Source organism: Ranitomeya variabilis, chromosome 4, assembly GCF_051348905.1.
Source record: "Ranitomeya variabilis isolate aRanVar5 chromosome 4, aRanVar5.hap1, whole genome shotgun sequence".
Taxonomy (NCBI): Eukaryota; Metazoa; Chordata; class Amphibia; order Anura; family Dendrobatidae; genus Ranitomeya; species Ranitomeya variabilis.
In genome coordinates, this window is record NC_135235.1 from 265,461,216 (window position 1) to 265,483,523 (window position 22,308).

General features: G+C 41.3%; 1 protein-coding gene across 1 annotated transcript in view; it reads left to right on the forward strand.

The window, feature by feature from the left end:
• SIK2 (salt inducible kinase 2) overlaps nt 1-22,308 on the forward strand; it is a 115,951-nt gene that overhangs the window by 26,565 nt on the left and 67,078 nt on the right. Inside the window, exons 2-3 of the mRNA XM_077249755.1 lie at nt 7,578-7,694; nt 9,140-9,203. Coding sequence (XP_077105870.1) covers nt 7,578-7,694; nt 9,140-9,203 — 181 coding nt within the window. The remainder of the gene's footprint in view (nt 1-7,577; nt 7,695-9,139; nt 9,204-22,308) is intronic.

A 22,308-nucleotide genomic window follows, 5' to 3' on the forward strand; every position in this document is an offset into this window, starting at 1 on the left:
AGGCACCGACTCAAGTCTTAACAAAGCCCCGTTGTTTGTTGTATTATTATTTATTAACCCTCATTATTTAACCACAAGGCCTATTCTCCAGCTTTTGGCCGCCTGCTCACTTAGTTTTGGAAGCGGCAGCACCGAGGGCGTGAATGAGCTGGAATGTAATGATTGCTCGGCCGGCTGAGCTCCAGACTAAGGAATCAAACCATTGGGATACGTCCTAGCTGCCGTCACCATGCCAGGACTTTAATGTTCTGGAGCAAGATGGGATTCATTTCTTCAACAACGTAGGACAAGTATTTAGGCAACATGCTGCTGATTACTGGCAGAAATTCCTGCTCCAAGAAAATCAATTAATTTGGTCTTTATTTAACTTTTTATTATTACAGTCTTGTTTATAGGTAATTAATGGCAAATCGGCAAAAATAGCACTATATTATTGAGCTTTATTACTCTGCTTCTCTGTATTTTGGGCAAAGGCCTTTAAGTAGTAATGGAGTTCAGCCAGCCACGTCAGTGCCGTTATGGGTTCAGGCAGCGCAGGCAACTGCCTAAGTCACCATTGACATTACTTAGTTTTCCCCGTTGGAGGCGCTGCAGGGAAATGGAGTACAGATGGGAATCCAATCAGGAAATACTTCATGAGGAGCTTACTGGAAACTTTATAGGGATTTTTTTTTAAAAGGTTAGCCACTCTAATGGGGATAGCCTGACCATGAAAATGTATCTGCTATGCGCAAAGTAAGTGATAAGTTGATCTGCCAGGGTCCAGGCTCCCGAGAACAGGCTCTGGAGACCTCCAATTAAATAAAGCCGGATATTGTTCAATCTTTATCAGCCCCATTCACAATTAATAGAGGGGTTGTACTCATGCGCAACCATCTCTCTATTCAAGCGAGGGCCCTCAGGACACTGTTTTCAGCGTTTGGACCCTCAGCAATCTGCATGGATAAGTGATGACTTGTAATAGTTGGCCAACTCCTTAAATCAGAGGGATTCTGATCCTACGGATTGGCAGGATTACATGCTTAGGGGTTTGTCCAACTGAAACAAATTACCGTACCACTCATCCAACGAGTAAGTGCTGACTTTCAGATCAGTGGAAGTCCGACCACTGGGAATCACACCTATCGCCAGAACAAGGCATTTTTATCCCCATTAGATTAGTGGCAGTGTGCATGCTCCACTGCTGCTCCCTTTATTCCCATGGGACTGACGGAGCACAGTATTCCTAGGAGCCCTATAAGGAATAAAGGGAATGGTGGTTGAGCATATGCATGGCTATTTTATTGTAGTGTGGGTAAAGTGCCCCATTCTGGCAATTAGTCCTATCTGTTAGATCCTCCGCAATCTAAAAATCATCACTTCTCTACTGGAGAGAGAACTTTTGTCCAACCAGACAAGCCCTTTTAAAGGGGCAATTAAATGGGTACAAAAATGAAGCACCCTTCTAAATACTCCTGTCCTGTCCAATGCGAGAACATCCTTTAAGATGGCTTCCAAAGACTGCTTACTCGCTTGTTGTTTTTTTTTTTTTTGGATGTCGTTGATATATCTGCATGTTTTTTATGGTTGTACGTCGTCTACATATCTACCTTCGCTGTCCACAAATTCTCAACGTTGATGTGACCTACAATGTGCGAAGGCCGCATTGTAATATTACATTGGGGTGTTTTCGTTAGATTTTACTAGTTTGCGTATATATATTGTTTATATTTTTATTTAGCAGTTACAATCCTCCTTTGTCATGTAAACCCTACTCTTAGAGTTTCATGATGATCCCGTACATGGGGGTCATCTATTTTATGGTATATACAGCAATTTACCTTGACAGTATTCCTTGAGTCGCAGACAGCACGGGAAGACGTATTGATTTTTGTGGCAAACTTTGATGGTTTATTGCATTCTGTAGGGAATGATTGGTAACGACAGGCCTTTAATAGCGCTCCTGAAAACGAGATGTCACATAAGACATAGCAGATATGGATGGGCACGCCAGGGTAGATGAATAGCAGCATTGGATGGTCGCTGTCAGGATAATAAAGAATTGAACATAGAATGGCTGCGTACACAATGTGAGTGCCGGGAACAAAATAATTCTATCTTCAGTCATCGAGATGATGATTCCTTCTAGATAACAAGGACATGGAGTGAAAGGTAGAAAAGAGCAGCCAACAGGCAAAATAAGCAGATACAAGGGCACCAGATTAGTCCTAATGAGTGAAATAATTTAATTGTGCTGTTTTTATGGGTTTTTATTTTTTGTTGTAACAGTTGTACTCCAAAAATATCCAAAAGGGAAATTTATTTTTATTCCCCCCCCCCCCAATTATCTGAGTTATAGCGACCTATTTGGCATTTATTATGCTTGTTAAACAAAATTTGCAGTCAGCCATTTAGATTCCTGTATTATCTGACATGTGGTTCAGTTCAACACGAGACCACAAATGGCCTTTACAGTATTAGGCTATGTGCCTACTTTCAGGATTGTTTGCAGAATTTTCCTGAACAAAACCGGACTCCTTTCGCAGGAAATCCGCTTGCTTTTTTTCACATTTTTTTTTCACGCGTTATTGCGGATTTTTGGCAAATTTTTCCCGTTTTTTTTTCCGGAGCTTCCCAATGCAATAAAATATCGTCAAATCCGCAGAATATACACAAAATTAATGAACATGCTGCGTTTTTTTGTGGAAAAAACGCATCATGGGCACTAAAAATTGCGGAATGCATTCTAATAATGGGATGCTTAATGTAAGCGTTTTTGCAGCGGAAAACCGACAAAAAAAACCACGAACAATCCTGAACGTGGGCACACAGCCTTAAATTTGCTGTTTATTGGATGATTGTATAATATTAAACTGATATTTTTGTAGTCAAACCTTATTGATGATGTATATATCCTCATTTGATTTACTTAAAAATGCATGTTTAGCCCAAGGCCATTTATTTATTTATTTATTTGTATTTTTTTAAATAAAGACCTGTCAATATCATGCTTCCCAGTTAGGATGTGCACACGTAGGAAAAGAGGTTCAGAATTTTCTGTACAAAATCCGCATCTCCTGGCAGAAACCGCAGCCGCGGTTTTTGTGCGGAATTGATGCGGACTTTGTGCGGATTTTCTGTGGTTTTTGCCGCTGCGGATTTTTATCATGGAGGGGTGCAGAAACGCTGCAGATCCGCACAAAAGAAGTGACATGCACTGCTTTGAAATCCTCAGCAATTCCGCACTGATTTTTCCGCACCATCTGCACAGCTTTTTTTTTTAGCCCATTGATTAACATTGTATTGTACATCACAGTGTGGATCTGCAGCTTTCTGCGCGGAAAAATCCGCTGTGGATCCACAGCAAATCTGCATCGTGTGCACATAGCCTTAAGGATTGTATGAATTCCCCTCTAGTTATGAATTCCCCTCTAGTTCTGTCATTAGATTTTTGATTAACTCCCAAAATGCTATAGCGTTTCACGAAAACAGTTTGAAAATCGAGGGAGGCAAAGAGTGGTGGATATGAGGGAGGCCAAAAGAGGGGTTGGACACAATTAGCTTCTCCAACCCACTCTGCTTGATTGACACGTCTTTTTCTTTTTTGCATGTCTTGTCAATCAAAGCAAATCTGGCAGGAAGAGTCTGTTCAATAGGAACACACACTTTCCTCTAGTTTATACACAGACAGACAGGAACTTTTTTGCCTAAATTTGACTTCCTGAAACAAAAAAAAGTCAAAACGAGGATTGCTAACAAGTGTGCAAATTTTGTTTTCCTCCCAACAGCTATAGCTCGTCAGTCTTAAGAAATTCTCCCTTTAAAAAAAAAAAGAAAAAAAAAAAAATTTCTTCAGACTGACGTGCCATAGTTGTGGTGTTGGAAAAAATGTGCACACTTGTTAGCACTCCTTGTTTTGCACAGAAATTCTCAACTTTTCTTTTTACATTTTGTACCTTTTTCCATTTTAGAAAAAAATGTTGAGGTTTGAAGAAATGGATTGTAGAGTCCTCCTGTCTGCTGGTGGGCTCTTCTTTTGCCTTAAGAGACACTGGATTTGGTGGACTGGTTTTAAGATACTTAATTCCATATTCTATTCTAGTTAACACCCAAAAATGGTGAAGTAGTTTTTTTTTGTTTGTTTGTTTTTTTCCGGAAAGTTTAATATTTGTGATAGGAAATTTTAAAGAAACTTGACTTGGCATGATGTAGCAAAAGCATACGGTTATTATGAGTAAGGCCAGAAAAAAGTAGAACAAACACCAAGGAAAAAGGAACCGATCCACGCGCATCATAAATGAGCGCCTGACATCAAAGGGATCGCTGCTCTCTGATGACTTCAGTCATGGGTCTCGTTATTTTTACATTGACCTCAAAAGAGAAGTTAAAGACTGTTAATATGTAAAAAAAAAAAAAAAAAAAAAAAAAAAACCAGAACAAAAAAAACATTTTTTTTATTTTTTAAATTCCATGAGCTCTTCATTTGATGAGTAATTAAGTGATGGGTTCATTACGTGAACCGCAGACTTTTAGTGTCCGTTCTTCTAGATCCCCCCCACTCATACACATTCACGCTCAGCTGGGCCAAGACAGGAGTGAATTGTTGTCTTGTCACCTTTGGCAGGAGCGGATTATCTTCCAGTATAGAAAAAAGGAGCTGGCATATTGAAATTCAACATGTCCAACCTTTCATTCATTAATTCATTGGATAGTCAGATAACGTATGTCTGGCCACCTTTTGCTTCCAACTTGTACTGAATATGGAGTAATTATTCTTTTGCCCCACATACACTCATAAATTGTCTACAGATGGAGCGTTCTTTAGTGTAGAAAGCAATTCAGGTTTTGTATACCCAAGTATTCTTCTCCAATGCGGAAGGCCAGGTAAATCTTGAGGGTCTGTCCACATGAGACGGAAACTGACCCACGAAAAAATCTGCAATGCCTTCTCTGTAGAATCCGCAGATTTCTTGTTGGTCATTTTGTTGTGAATTTCCCCCTTTGCACTGTTCAGCTGGTGCTCGCTGTGGATTTTGTCTCTTGGCTGCTTTTTGTTTTTTTCTTCTGTCTTATTGCATTTAGTGACATCTTGAAGAAATTGCGTATTATGACTTTTATATGACATTGGTCAAAAAATGTTCCCGAATGTGTCAGATGGAGAGTTGCTTCATGTCTGGAAGGGGTTAAGCCTAAATTCACTAGGGATATAAAGTGTGTCCTGGAGGAATCCTGTGGGGTGCGGGAATAATCAGGCTGCCTCCAATCCTTCTGCTCCCCTGCCAGCTGTCACTGCATCCCGGAGGAGATGACTATAATTCTGAGAGAGAGCTCGAATCATGAAATGTCAGCAGCTTTATTCATTGTTCCTGTGCCAGGCGGCTCATCCACGTCACCGGCTCACATACAGCTAGGGGAGGGCTTCATGCTCGCCTACAGGGGCTGACATCCTCTAAATGAGACTTTCTAAGCTTAAAGTGGACCCATAGGATTTATGTAACTATTCACACATAGGGTTTTTTTTTTTTCTGAATCCATGTGTCAATTTCATTAATCTGTGCACATCTGATCCGTTTTTGTGCAGGTGCGTTAAAAACGGATGGCACATAGGGGCCCTTTAACAGATCCGTAAAAACGAGCATGGCCGCCTGAACGTGCCCTTACGTCCTTTTGCTGTTCATCGGAAATGTATGGCTTCATCTAATAGGAGTCTACAATGTAATGTGTATAGTGTTGTCGTGCAAATGAACATTTGTATTAGAATGACCTTTCATCGTTCGATTGTTATCACGTGTGTATGGCCAGCTTAAGGGGGGTCCTAAAGGTCCCTTAGACCTGTATGAGAAGACCAATACTTGGATAGTTGGACCCTGTTGGAGGTTTTACATTAAGGCTCACAAGTTTCAAGTTACTCCACTGATCGATGATCCAATCCCTAGGACGGCCATCAATATCAGATTCAGTTCCTTAACCCTCCTGGGGCTCCTCGACCCTCCTGGGGCTCCTCGACCCTCCTGGGGCTCCTCGACCCTCCTAATGTTTGCTGCTTCACGCGTACTGGTACTGCAGTTCCAGGGACAGGCAATATAAAATGTACAGACCTCAGCCTGGCAAACGGTGAGCTGATCGTTATGGGTATCCATTTGTTGGAGCCTCACCGGGCTACACAGGCAGTCCATATTAATAAAGTACACTAATTACTAATATTTTCCATAACTTTTTTTTCATAACATTTCTCTATGCGTGCATGAAAATATAAAAAAAATAAAATATATATATATATATATATATATATATATATATATATATATATATATATATATATATATATATATATATATATATATATATATATATATATATATATATATATATATATACACTCACCGGCCACTTTATTAGGTACACCATGCTAGTAACGGGTTGGACCCCCTTTTGCCTTCAGAACTGCCTCAATTCTTCAATTCTTCGTAGCATAGATTCAACAAGGTGCTGGAAGCATTCCTCAGAGATTTTGGTCCATATTGACATGATGGCATCACACAGTTGCCGCAGATTTGTCGGCTGCACATCCCAAAGATGCTCCATACAAGGCAGGATGGATCCATGCTTTCATGTTGTTTACGCCAAATTCTGACCCTACCATCCGAATGTCGCAGCAGAAATCGAGACTCATCAGACCAAGCAACGTTTTTCCAATCTTCTACTGTCCAATTTCGATGAGCTTGTACAAATTGTAGCCTCAGTTTCCTGTTCTTAGCTGAAAGGAGTGGTACCCGGTGTGGTCTTCTGCTGCTGTAGCCCATCTGCCTCAAAGTTCGACGCACTGTGCGTTCAGAGATGCTCTTAGGCCTACCTTGGTTGTAACGGGTGGCGATTTGAGTCACTGTTGCCTTTCTATCAGCTCGAACCAGTCTGCCCATTCTCCTCTGACCTCTGGCATCAACAAGGCATTTCCGCCCACAGAACTGCCGCTCACTGGATTTTTTTTCTTTTTCGGACCATTCTCTGTAAACCCTAGAGATGGTTGTGCGTGAAAATCCCAGTAGATCAGCAGTTTCTGAAATACTCAGACCAGCCCTTCTGGCACCAACAACCATGCCACGTTCAAAGGCACTCAAATCACCTTTCTTCCCCATACTGATGCTCGGTTTGAACTGCAGGAGATTGTCTTGACCATGTCTACATGCCTAAATGCACTGAGTTGCCGCCATGTGATTGGCTGATTAGAAATTAAGTGTTAACAAGAAGTTGGACAGGTGTACCTAATAAAGTGGCCGGTGAGTGTGTGTATATATATATATATATATATATATATATATATATATATATATATATATATATATATATATATATATATATATATATATATATATATATATATATATTACATATTTATAGTACATATTTATGTAATGGAAAAGTCTCACGTCAAGAAACAATCCCTCGAAGCTAATCACTTGTGTGCAGGTCAATAGTGACTTGTACAAATGAAGATGATCCATTTTAGGTGCCATTTGCAGACGTTTAATTCTGATAGTATGAAATTAGACATGTACCTTGTCGTTTGGCTAATACGCGCTCCTCTGTCCGCTCTGCAGGTGGCAATAAAGATTATCGACAAATCTCAGCTGGATGCTGTAAACCTGGAAAAGATCTACAGGGAGGTACAAATAATGAAGATGCTGGACCATCCCCACATTATCAAGCTTTACCAGGTAAGAAATGGGGGGGGGGGGGGGCAGTAAAACGGTATTTGAGAAATGGCTCAGAACATGCAGAATGTGTATATATTAAAAAAAAAAATAATAAAAAAAATTCCTCCTAAACTCAGTTTTCACACACTGCATAACATACATGGTACCTTTTTTGTGCGTAAAATCTGCATTTAACAGTTTAGACTTCCTTTGATTTCATAAAATTTCCTGCCCATTGCAAGTCTGCATTTTTTTCATGTTTTTTTCTCCTTATAGACTTTAATGTGGCAACTGAACAATGTATGTAAAAAAAAATGCAGTCTCCTCTTTTTAAGTGTAGAATTCCAGCATTTCCACCCTAAAATCTGCCCCAAGTATTAAAAAAAAAATTAAGGAAACTACTAAAACAAAATGCAGCAAAAATGCAATATTCATAAGATTGCTAAAAGATTATTTTGGTGTGGGGGAAAAAAATGCAAGGTCTTCACACGTGTGAACATGGCTTAAAGGAAGGAGGTGTGGGCCTTTTACATTCCTTATGAGAAGATCTTAGCCGCTTAAAGGGGTTCTTCACTACTTTAAGATAGAAGGGCTGTCATCAATGTCTGATTGTGGGGTTGTGAAACCCGGCACCTCCACCGACCAGGTTTTACTGATGTCAACGGGGGCCGGATCTGCCCAGTTACGGAACAGCACGGGGTGAATGTGCAGTACCGGCCGCGGCCACTATACAGTTGCCAGAGCTGTGCAGCGCAGCTCCGTTACTGAGCAGTTCCGGCCACCATTGCCCGAAACTTCTGAAATTAGCTGACCCTTTTTTGGGGGGTAGGGGGAACTACATCTGTAATCAGACATGATCTACAGGAGCCGCTCGAAGCAAGTGTTCAGCATCCCTGCAGTGCCTACATAGGAAAAATGAAGAATTGCGTGGCAGAAATTTAAAATTAATATACTGTGTGGATGTGTGGGGTCCTCCAGAGAAGCTTTGTGTTGCTGTCTCCTTTTCCGACAAATTGGTAGCGCCTTCAACCAAGATGGCAGCCGTTGCCCACACATTACTTGCAGCATTAGTTTGGGTGGGCGTCCTAGCTTTCTCCTGATGTCGGGTGTCTGAGGAAGGAGGATGGGGCTGATGAATTTCAGCATGCCTGATCCTCTGTTCTTGTGGGAATTGAGAGCAGTGTGGCAGGTGTTTGCTCTCTAATCTCCTTTCTGGAGACATGCACGCTCAACTGGCTGCACCGTGCATAGCTGTTTGCTAAAATCAAGATATTATGGACTTGTCCGAAACGCAAGATGACGCCTGAGCAATGTTTAGAATTTTTCCTTTTAGGAGTGTTCTTTATATTCTCTCATTAGTATCCTGTTAATTAGTCAACTACTTTTTTTCTTCTTTATTTTTTTTTAATTTTTAGATACCGTATATATTTTAAGAATTTTTTTGCCTTTTTTTTTTCTTATTTTAGGTTATGGAGACCAAAAACATGCTTTATCTGGTGACAGAATATGCCAAAAATGGGGAGATCTTCGGTAAGTGACCGCATTGCCGTTGTGTCTCCTACTTTGTGCTTGTTTTGGAGATTTACCGCTCATTCAGTGCGAGATCATGAAGCTCCAATAAAATATTCTGGAGTTTAGTAAAGTTGTTGTATTTCGTCTTAGCTGCGGATTTCCTCTTCAGAAAATTGTGCGCCGTAGATATCCTCCATGGACGGTGTACAGGTTGTGTTATATTCCACTTTTCACACATTTTAATCCCATGAATGTGCCCATGTCCGACAGTGGCCATCACTGTAACCGGACGCCCTGAGAATGCGGGATTCTTAATGCAGGACATCTGCTGCCCTATATATAACCAACGTGCACAAGCTACAGCCGAGCTTTCTAGGAAACTTGATTTTATATCCTTCCTCTTTCTGTAAGATTTCCAAAGGGGCACAACTAAAACTTACTATGGGTTTTAAACTTTTTTTTTTTCCTTATACCTGGAACCAAGAAATACTCCCAATGATTCTATGTTCTTACTGTGGCTTGGATCCTGATTGATGAAATCGGATAATTTCGAAACGCGTGGATAGTAAAACTGCAAAATAATTTTTTTATCGAGTCTCCTGGAATATTCTTGGTTTCCATCAGCAGCTTACACTGGTCAACAGCATTTTTGGTGCCAAAGATATGTCATCGAATTTAGGGTATTTTTGGGGTGCTGATTCTGAATATGTCATCAGTTTTGCCAGATTGGCTCAAGTTTTTGAGATTTTTGGTATCTTATTTATAGCACTTGTTGGTAAATGCGACGCATCATCTCATTAATTTCTTTGGATTAGTACTTGAACTGAGCAGTTCTCAATATAGTTTTGTGTTAATTAGTGTTCTAAAAGTTTGTTCATAGCTTGATTTTTGCACTAACTTTATGTTGTTGTCTGTTTTCCAGTGAAAAGCATGAACTCATCAAGAAGAAGTTGTCTTAACGATCCAGACTCATTCTGTTACATTTGTGGTGAATACACACTGCCAAAACATAGAAGAAACATAACAGACTTCGTAAAAAAAGTGTATTTTGCCTATTTTGGGGTTATGCTTGGGGACCAAGACAAGTTTTGGGCACCACACATAGTGTGCAAAGCATGTATCGAATTATTCCGAAAATGGAGCAAAGGACAAAGAAAAAGCTTCAAATTTGGTGTTCCAATGGTGTGGAGAGAGCCAAAAAATCATCATGATGACTGTTATTTATGGTAAACACAGGTACAGGCACATCTTCACAATGAGGGACAGGCCTTCTTGCAGATTCCATGTTACTCCCATTTTCGTTTCTTATGCTTATTGAATCCTTGCACTTGCACTGCACAGAAATAACAGTCATCATGATGATTTTTTGGCTCTCTCCACACCATTGGAACACCAAATTTGAAGCTTTTTCTTTGTCCTTTGCTCCATTTTCGTAATAATTCGATACATGCTTTGCACACTATGTGTGGTGCCCAAAACTTGTCTTGGTCCCCAAGCATAACCCCAAAATAGGCAAAATACACTTTTTTTACGAAGTCTGTTATGTTTCTTCTATGTTTTGGCAGTGTGTATTCACCACAAATGTAACAGAATGAGTCTGGATCGTTAAGACAACTTCTTCTTGATGAGTTCATGCTTTTCACTGGAAAACAGACAACAACATAAAGTTAGTGCAAAAATCAAGCTATGAACAAACTTTTAGAACACTAATTAACACAAAACTATATTGAGAACTGCTCAGTTCAAGTACTAATCCAAAGAAATTAATGAGATGATGCGTCGCATTTACCAACAAGTGCTATAAATAAGATACCAAAAATGTCAAAAACTTGAGCCAATCTGGCAAAACTGATAGCATATTCAGAATCAGCACCCCAAAAATACCCCAAATTCATTAAAATATTTTGGACACCAGAAAATTTTTTTTTTTTTTGTTGACCTGTGTTATCTTTTCTTATCTTTTAAGAAATAACCACAATCACGGTGACAGAGTATGCTGGACTCCGTAAAGGTGAAGATTTACACATTAAAGGGACGGGTTTAGAACTGAAACTGCTGGTACTGCTGTATAGGTCTTAATACAACGGTAAAAAGGATGCCTTTCTTGTCATTATCCAAAGCGGCAGCGCTGAGAAATCAAGATTAGAAGTCCACATGCAAATTAGCCTGAGTGTGCACTGGGGGCGTGTTAAGTAACTTGGAATCCATCGACACGCCCACAGGCCAATTTGCATGTGTTTTCAGAGCTTCATTTCTCAGCACTGGCAAATCGGATTTTTACAAGACTGGTATAATTTTTCTTGTTTTATTAGGACCTATGCAGCCGTACCACTTGTTTCAGTAGTAAACCCGTCTTGGCATGTTCCCTTTAGCTTCATTTTCTGCCTATGCAAAGAAATGTAAGTCGTATAGGTCAGTCTGGGCTATGCATTGAGCGCCAATTTTGCTTCTCAGCATTCCGCTTTTCTCCTGGGCCTTCTGTTCAAAATGTTCTGATTTTGGAGCCTCCTTATTTGGGTCTCGTGTTGACGCAGCTTTATCTATTGCTCAAATTTTCTCTTTACTGCACAAACTGAAATGGAAACTTTTTTTTTTTTTTCCTCTCTTGGTCATTTCCCAAGAAATACCATATTACTTCACGCCAAAAGGGGAAAAAAAAGTCATTTTTCCACATCTCAGGGCCCCCTGAAAGGCCTTCTGTTTGTTTTCTACCATGATTGCGCTTCATTTCAGGGATCCAGGAAGTCTATTGACGTCGCTCCCTACCTGACTAATTCATTCCGGCTTTAATTGTTTTAACATTTGCTTCCTGTACTTCTGAGCTTGAAAACAGGGATTTTCTTCTGACCTTAAATGATCAGCACGGCTTTCTTTCACTGGAGATTCCCCACCATTTCTAAATGTTTCTGCTGTTTTTAATGTAAGGACACCCCTGAGACCGGCAGTGATAATAGAAGGACTGCCGCCATGCAGCTCAGATCCTCCTCTAGGAAGTAGGGGTTTTCTTCACATTGGTCATTAATTTTTTATAAATCCAGTAGTGTTTTTACTTTATTTTTTTAATTAAGTATATGTAATAGACATGCAAACAGTGATGGAGGTGTCACCTATTACACATATCTCCAAGAGTGGTTCCAAATCTGTGCCAGTTTGTAATATAAATAAATTAAATAAAAAATATATAATATATATTCTATATATGTGTATATTCTATATATGTGTATATGTGTATATTCTATATTTTCTATATATGTATATATTCTATATACCGTATGTGTATTACAGACAGACAGACAGACAGACATAGATAGAGTGAGTGTGTGTGTAATATATATATATATATATATATTATATTATATTATATTATATTATATTATATTATATTATATTATATTATATTATATTATATTATATTATATTATATTCTGCATACGGATGTGCACAGATATATTGGTCAGCATGATTTTTTGCAAAATAGAAGCCCAGACCAGGCATAATCCCCGCACGTCACACAACCCCTGATTATGAGAATTTTGTGGATGAGACTTTACCTATATAAACTTTTAAAGGCATTGTCCGCGAGTTATATATTAGGACCTAACCTTATAGTTGGTCATTGAAGTCGGATCGGCGGGGGTCTGACACCTGATGTGCCACGAGTTTGTCTTGGGCGCTTTGGGAAAACATCCACAAAGTCTAATAAGTCACATACAATTTGTTTTCCCGAATTGATACCAATCACTGGAGTCTACTTATTTCACAATACGGCAAATTCGAGTTTACTATGAAGTCATTTTCTGGAGAATGGTTTGGATTTTTTTTTTTCTCCCGCTACCCACAAATTCCACTTTTAGTGATTTGCCTCCATCATTCCGGCAAGGAAGGGAAATCTGCAGAAGCTTTTCCCTTATATGTAAATTGTTTGCTTATTCAGCGACGTCTGCCATAAACAGGCGAGACGACCGCCATAATGAGCACAAGATGTTGTAATGCAAAGTCTGGAATGATTGTGGAGGAGTCTGGACCTTTTATACGGGTTAATCGATTAGCTGTCTGTACGCCCGCTCCCGGCTCTCACGTTGAGCTATGGAGGCCGTGATGGATGGCCAGATAATTTATTCCAATCTAGTTATCGGTTTGTAAATGTCATATTAGATTTTCTGCAATTTATGAACGTTACATGTGTTAAACTCAACCAGCTGGTCAATAGCATTAGGGTTAGGAAACGCATTGCTTTCTATGGCATTATAAGACCCGTTACTTTTTACCTTTCTCGTGCCAAAGTGTTTGATTGCAGAGAAAATCCATTTTGGAACTATATATAAACGAGTGCAGTCTTGCGCTTACTGCACGGAGCACGTGTAGCACGTCACTGACTGTCTTGGACAAAAAGGAGAGTAAGGTACATTTTCTGTTCCTACCGGACACGGGCGCAGTGATTTCCTAATTTCAACTTTTTTTGCCCAAAAGTATTGTCCCGATGCAGAGAAATTTCATTTACAAAGGATTGCATCTAGGATGGCACAAGTAGTCCGTCAGCCGGATAAGGGGGGGTCTGTAGGTGACATGAGGGGGTTAAACATCCCCTTGGCGTTGCATGTGGACGTCTGCTCCCAGCGTTCCTGTAGCTGACGAAGAACAGATCCATCATGATATCACTACCTTTCCCACGTGTGCGCTAGATCAACAGCTGTCAAAAGTTAAGATACAATTTCCTTTTCTTTAGGAGCAGTTCCTGCCAGTTGTTACAAACTTCTTTTCTTTTCTTTCTTTGACGAGTTTTATCTATTTATTTTATATTGTAACGTGGGATCTTGTATCCTCCAGTTATAAAGAGGAGGAGGAAAATCTCCTGGAACGACTCGAGCTCCTCTCAAATTTCCGTTTGCTACAATTTATACCGTTTGCGGCGGAACAAACGAGTGTTGTAAAGTATTCTGCAGTTGTAATTCTCTTATCCCTTCGACCTTCGTGTTGTGCCAAGAGATTATGGCTGGAGGGAAGGTTGGGGGCGGTGGGGGAGGTCACATTTAGACGACTTTAATTTGCTCACTTGTGAACGTGTTTGCTTTCTCAGCTTTATATCATTCAGTTACGGAGTCTATGGAAGGGGCTGGTAGCATTTTTTGGATTTCGCTGGGTTCTGATCAGAATTAGAGATGGGCAAATATATAGGACAAATCCCTAATAGTTTGATCTAATGATGCTTTGACTGGGCTCCATCCCTTTAAGAGTAACTCTTTAAGGAAATACCTTCAGGCTGCTTTTTTTTTTTTTCCTTTCCTCATGGCTCCACATGTGACTCAACATGATCGTGTTAGAAAAAATGTCATTTTGTGATACTCTTTTGTGAGAGGGTTATGCTATATGTGGCAGCGATGGGAATTGCAGCCTGCGCAGTATATACACATGCAGGGATTGCCAGTTTGTTAGGCATGCTGAATAGCCGTGAGACATGCTGCCGCAGGGACTCTAACATATTTTTTTGAGCACACCGAAGTCACTCGGTTAGCACATGAGCATGCACCGATAACACCTTATCCCAGCATATTCGCTTATCGCTAATCATCAGTCCTTAACCAAGTTTCCTAGTAAGGGTGGACTCATCTGTAAGTGCATAGTCTGAACCATACATTTCCAAGAGCAAAATTTAAATATATCTAAAAGGTTCACTTTGAACAAATTAGCTTCTACAGCCTCTAAAGGTACCTTCACACTGAACAACTTAACAACGATAACGATAGCGATCCATGACGTTGCAGCGTCCTGGATAGCGATATCGTTGTGTTTGACACGCAGCAGCGATCAGGATCCTGCTGTGACATCGTTGGTCGGAGCTAGAAGGCCAGCACCTTATTTCGTCGCTGGATCACCCGCTGACATCGCTGGATCGGTGTGTGTGATGCGGATTCAGCGATGTCTTCACTGGTAACCAGGGTAAATATTGGGTTACTAAGTGCAGGGCCGCGCTTAGTAACCCGATATTTACCCTGGTTACACTGTCAGCGCCGGCCGGCCATAAAGCAGAGCACAGCGGTGACGTCACCGCTCTGCTTTAGGGCCGGCGCTTACACAGTGCAGGGAAGCGGACGCCGGGGGACGCGACAGACACTGGAATGTAAGTATGTAGTGTTTGTGTTTTTTTACATTTACACTGGTAACCAGGGTAAACATCAGGTTACTAAGCGCGGCCCTGCGCTTAGTAACCCGATGTTTACCCTGGTTACCCGGGGACTTCGGCATCATTGGTCGCTGGAGAGCTGTCTGTGTGACAGCTCTCCAGCGACCACACAACGACGAAACAGCGACGCTGCAGCGATCGGCATCGTTGTCTACCTTAAGTATCAGCGTACAGCGCACACTATAAAATGCTTGTTGTGATCTGTAACTCTTACCTCTCTTCTCCTGAACAACTTCTTAGCTGATTTATGATCGCATCTGTGATTTTAGGGTATGTGCACACGATGCAGATTTAGTGCAGAATTGGTGCAGATCTGCAGCAGATTTTTCTGCAGCAGAAATGCTGCAGAACTGCACTGTGATTTACAGTACAATGTGAATCAATGGGAAAAAAAAAAGCTGTGCACATGGTGCAGAAAAAATCTGCGCAGAAACGCTGCAGATTTCAAAGAAGTGCATGTCACTTCTTTTGTGCAGTTCTGCAGCGTTTCTGCACCCCTCCATTATAGAAATAAAATCTGCACTAAAAACGCATAAAAAACGCAGCTGCGGATTCTGCCAGGAAATGTAGATTTTGTGCAGAAAATTCTGCACCTCTTTTCTTAGACTTTGTCGACTTAGAAAATTGTTCAGAAGAAGAGAGATAAGAGGTGGACTAGAACGCGCTCGCTGGCAGATTCACTGGTTACTCGTTCTATAGAAACCTATTATGCACTGCAATACGCAGAGGCTGCAGAAGACAAACTGTCCAACTTTTTTTTTTTCTTCTTTAAGTTGAAAAAATGATTTTTATTCTAAAAATATAATTTGCTTAGTAAAATGAGACGACATCCACGGATGAGGATATTTCTGCTCCTTTGTGGACTAGCATAGTCAGCCATAATGTTTCTGAATTTCACATTATATTTTTATGTAGCAGAGTTAGTTTAGTTTTTGGCTCGGGGAAACTTCAGAATTTTAAGTGAAACTTTCTCCTTTTCATCCCCATTAATAAAATGTTCTTGTTTCATGTGTAGAGCAACCACCGTCCTGGAACAGCCCAGTCCTTGCTGTTTTTCATTTCTAAATGTTGTGTAATGGTGTTTGTTAGTAACTTCGTGTTCTGGATTATAGTAGCAGCCCTGGCATATAATCCGCCTGCTTGGCCATCACTCAGGATATTACTCGTTCTGCGCACGAACCGAAGTCTTCCTCCTTCCAGCGGAGGCTCGGTCAGCGGAGAGCAGTGTGTTCCTGGTATTGCTTGGCTTCTGTTCACTGCTGGCTGCAACGGAGCGGTGGGTCTGCGGCACGGTCATCACATGCGGAATGACAGCTGTAAGCTGACCGGTCACAAAGGCGCGCAACAACCCGCCATTCTCACAGATGTGTCCTCTCTTCAGATATTTTCAACCCTTTAAATCCCAAGAAATTTTTCACCGTAAGCTTTTGTTTTTTCCTCCTCCTTTTTTTTGAAAGAACCATTACTTTTTTTTTTCTTTTCCCCCTCTCCTCAACAGTCATACAAGGGGGTGTGGGTTTTTTGTTGTTGTTTATTTTGCAGGCACATGTAGTTTTGAACGACACCATTCATTTTGCCATACCATGTACTGGAAAAATAACAAGGGAAAAATTCTAAGTGACGTGAAATGGAAAAAAAAAATGCAATTCTGCTACTGTGTTTTGGGTTTTATTTTTACAAATTTTGTCTGGTCACAATGTCCTGGTAGTAACATGATTCTGCAGGTAATTACAATTCTGGCGATGCTAAATTTATGAGGTATTCTTTATATTTCATGTTGGAGATTAGGGCAGAGAGATTTACATGTGGGGAGGTATCAGGAGATTAGGACAGAGATGTATGGAGAGGACAGGTTATGGACTGGAGATTACATGTGGGGAGATATCGGGAGATTGAGGCAGAGATGTATGGAGGGGACGGGTTGTGAACAGCCTCATAAATCATTGTTCGTCCATGGAATGATCTGTTATTCAGCTGTGTACGAGTTCTGAGTCATGAAACATGGCGGAGTGTCAGGCCAAGTTCAGAATTTCAAGTTTCGTCAGTTTCCTAGGAAGTACAAATTTCCAAGATAATGTTGCTGTCAGCAGTTGCCAGAGAATTGAGGAGTTGAAATTTATCTTAAATACTTGAGAATGTCAGCGGTGTGTCTTTACGGGCCGTTCCTATGAAATGTAATGTAATTTAATGCTAGTGCTGGTTGGGGATGTTTTGCATCCTGAGCCGTCGATGGCTCCTGGGCCGTTGTGTCCCGGGACGTTTGCTCAGGGAGTTGTAGCTGTCAGGCCCCGTTGGTCGGTGGTGATTTGTTCTTGGAAATCTCATTTGCGGTGACGCACATGCATTGGCAGGTCTGATACCCATGTGTTAGAAAATAACCTGATGTGGTAGGATGGAGCCTGTTATTTTTACATGGGCAGCTCCTCCTAGGATAGTTCTGGGTTTTCGGCACTGGCATGTGTAAACATTTGAGATCTGGAAGGTCTCCAGTGGTAATGTAGGGACTTTTCTTGTCCAAGTATCATTCAGGCATGTGACATAAATCCCTGAAATGGTAAATAGAAGAAAATTCATCAAAATGATCCAGAAAGGCCTGGTGATCCAATAGTCGGGTAGCAAGGCTTGGAATATCCAGTTAGGCTACCTTATGGCTCCAATGAAAGGGTCTCTGCCAGTTTATAAATTTATACAGCCACATTGTACTATGGATGCAGTCCCACATCTTTCTTGAGACTGGTAGGTTCACTGTTGTGCGCCGCTGTCAGCCCACTAGGTCAGCGTTCTGTAAAATTCTCATATAAATCGATTGAGAGAGCTGCACATGCGTATCCGCCTCGCTACTGATGGCTGCTCACGATGTAGAGATTTCCAAGATGTTAGTCGTGTCAGCAGTTGCTCGTGAATAGATGAGCTGAATATTATTATAAATACTTGAATGTCAGCGGCATCTCTTTTATAAGTAGTACCTAAAAGAAATAGATTTTACTGCACATGCGCAGCTTCTTCTCTACTGCCAGCAGTTCACGATGAGGCCTTGTATTAGATGCAGGAGTCGCGTCTCTCTTTTTACTTACGTCATGATACAAAATCCTTCCAACCTGTAGACGATGCAGGTCTAGGTTCCGAGGTCCTCATCGATATTCTAGAACGGAGAATTAGAAGCACTGACCTGATCACTCTTTCACCCATACCGAGGATCGGCTAGGCAAACTTACTCAGATATGTCTTCCTTTCCAGAGAAGAGTAGTTTTTGCTTTTATTTTATTCCCTCTGCTCCACCGAGTGATCCAGTCTCTGTTGTATTGAAATCCGTTGTACGTATGCAGAGATTTGGGCTTTTTTAAAATCCTTTTAGAGCATTTTTTTGTCTTAATAAATAGGTGTTGTGCACAAGAATCCTCGGGGGCGTGTTTTTTGGTTGCTTTGCATAATTACCTTTGAAGCTCCTCCTCCTTGTAAAGACAGTAAAAAAAAAATAATTGCTCTTTATTAAAGGGTTCCTATGTCTAGAACCGTATGGCGGATTTAAAAAAATAAAATAAAAACAGAATATTCAGTGAACACAGGACTAAAATAAGAGCAAACACTAGCTACGTTTTGACCTGGTGACATGTCCTCCTTGTAGAGCCGATCATGTAACCCAGTATTGCCTTTTTTTGTAAGCGACCAGTTTGTTCCTTGATATCTGAAGTGCTCTCATCTGCTGTGAACACTCATTGCCCTCATATAATAGCACATAAGCTTGAAGATCACGCAGCGATCAGATGATCTGTCATTACTCAGTATCAGACTGCAAAAGAAAACAACTCAGACAACCTCCGTTTTAAGCAAAACTGGAAGTCGTGCTGTAACGTGCCCCTTACCCCACCGCGATTAATGGACTCGGCAGCGAGTGAGAAAATCCAGTAACTTTGTGTTCTTGGCGCCGCTCACCACAGCTGGTCTGATGTCATTATTCATGCCGGTCCGTAATGACTCCAAGATGAGCACAACCGCTCAACACTTATTTTTTATGCTGCAGCTTTACGGGTATAAAGATAGTGATTTTCGAGGAGAAGAGGAAGCCACTGGACGTCACGAGTGCTTCACGTTAAATTTAGTCGTACCAAAGTTGTTCAGATATAAACTGTATTTTTGTCTTGTGAATGGTTATTTCTAGGAAAATTTCTCCAGGAGTTGGGACATAACTCGTTCAGCAGACCACAAGACAGAGGAGATGCTTTACGTCTTGTCCAGGGATCTTCATGAATTATTTATTTCCTTCTAGTTACTGTATATCTGTAGTGGTGCGACATCCAGTCCAGGGACGACCACCGACCATTACTGCACCCTATGAACACTGCACAAAATCACATGCAGTTTTTTTTTTTTTGCCACCTTTTCACTTCACTAATGCAAATCTCTAAATCCTTTGCACAGCTGGAGATGAAAAAAAAATTACCATTTTGACCGCTTACTGCCCCAGAGATCTTCCTGGTATCATCTATAAAAAGGGTGCCGGAAGTTCTTTCCCCCCCCCCCAAGTGATAAATTAAATAAATTAATTAAATAATCTTCTTTTGCGCTGCTACTTTCTTTTTTTGGTTTCTTAGGGTGTCCTTATATCTAAAAGTAGGAGCATGATCGATTTAAAAATAGTGTTAAATGTATTTTTCAGGCGTCAAAGAGGAGGCGCTTAATGGGAGAAGTCACAGTGCTCATGCTCAATAAACATGCCCTGGCATGACCCTGAGAACAGGATAACCTCCTCTTCTTTTTATAGTGCACGCACAGCAATGGGATTCCCTTGTTGGCGGACTCTGCTGATCGGAGGCGGGGAAGGTTCACCGAGCTTTACATGGAGACAACGGCACTTGTCACTTCAGACAGGCTTGATATGGGGTACCCTGACTCAAAGGTTTTCGAGCAAGCTAAATTGTGCAGGTTTTGTGCATGGCCACCGTGACTTATTCCCAGAGGCTCCGTCCATCTACTTGACTCTTGAAGCAAATTTGAAGAAAATTTGTCCTATTAAGCTAATTCTCTCTTATTAGAGTGGGATCTGATTTTTCTCTGAGGTGGAGACGAAAAGTTTCTCCACCTTCTCCATTGTGTCAGTCAGGGCTGTGAAGTCGGTAAGCCAATCCTCTGACTCCTCAATTTTCATGACACCGACTCCAATTCCACCAAAATGGACTCCGACTCCACAGCTCTGCCAGAGCTGTGGCGTCCATAATCCAAACCTCCGACTCCTCTATTTCCATGACTCCAACTCCACCAAAATGAGCTTCGACACCACGACTCTGACTCCATAACCCTGGCGTCAGTCCATGAAAATCGGATGTCATCAGAGTACGGTCCAATTTCTTTCTTTTTTTTTTTTCATGGACTCAGACCTGAATGGGCGAGTGCCATCTGATTCTCGGAGGCAAATCGTGTATTGCTGCGATTTTATTTTCCTCTGACCGTCCAGAAAAGCTCAGGCGTTCACAGCCTTTGTAGAATAACATAGTTATGAGCGCTATCCATCAAAACCACAGATGGCGCTCATCCGATTTAAAATGGTTGCATGCACGAGCCCTTACTAGAAAAATGGACGCTCCCCCGATATATATTCGCACATAATTTTGAACAGACTTGGATCAAAAAGAAAAGAACAACATTATTCACGGGTGGAAATTCTTCATACGTCCGCATCAGATTGGGGACATATTCGGTGATGTGCGGCACGCAGACTTCACACCGACCGTGCTCTAAACTTCTCCTTGCAGCGTTTTCTTGGATTTTGTGCCAGTTTGGCATTCCTACCTTAATTGTGTGAGATTGAGATTCAGCGTCCAACAATAATATTGCACCCATGAGTCGCTCATTTGCAAGTCGATCGCCCTCATTACCACCATGTGTCACAGACAGATAAAGTTTGTAAAAAGGAACGAGAACTAATGTGACTCAACCTGCTGGCTCACGACTTCTCTAAGCGAGCGGCAGAACGGCTTCAGGAGCCGAGGAATAGAAAAATGATGACATTTTAATGGGAATTTAATATTTTCAGAAGGTGGCAGATTCCAATAAAATTGTTCAATGTCTTCCAACAAAATCTGTAGGTTGGACGCTAAATGATGATTAACCCTAACCATCCTTCGCAGACGGCTCCCGCCAGCCAACCTGACTTTTCAGTTATCTGCCATCTCGGGTGATATCCGAGTATCTTGGGTGATATCCAAGTATCTCTACGGTGTGCTCATATATTATGTTCTAGTCCTCGCAGTTGCATGATTTGCGGCTGTTAGGGTATGTTTCCACGTTCAAGAAATGCTGCATGTTTGACGCTGCGTAGAGCGTCCAGATGTTACAGCAATAGTGGAGGGGATTTCATGAAATCCCGTCTCCACTATGCATTAAAAGACGCATGCGGCAGACCCATGGAAACGGACATGCGGCGCATCTTTTCAGAACGCAGCATGTCCTTACAATGCGCAAACAACGCAAGAACAACGCAGGTGACCTGCCAGTGACCTCCGATGCAGATTTGGTCAGGATTTTACCTGCATAAAATCCTGACCAAATCCTGATGCAATCCTGAACCTGGACACATACCCTTACAGCCACAACATGTGCAGTGATTCCGTAACAAACAGCCAATTCCTGCACTTGTTGCTGCTGTCTAACAGCCACGAATCATGCAGCCGCGGGGACTAGAACATAAAATACGAGCTAGCCCAGATGCTCGGATGCCGCCCAAGCACATTCCCTCATCACTAATCATTATCCAGATTTTTAAGAATATTTTGCATTGAATCATCACCTATACCTTCCCTAGACTGCATCATTTTTTAAACTACCGTTAAGGCATCAAGGAAAAAAAATGAGGTCATGAAGGAGCATCCGCTAAGAGAGTTGAGGAGTCATGCAGTCCCAAAAACACAAGCTAGTCTCGCCTGCAACCATGTGGCTAGACGTACC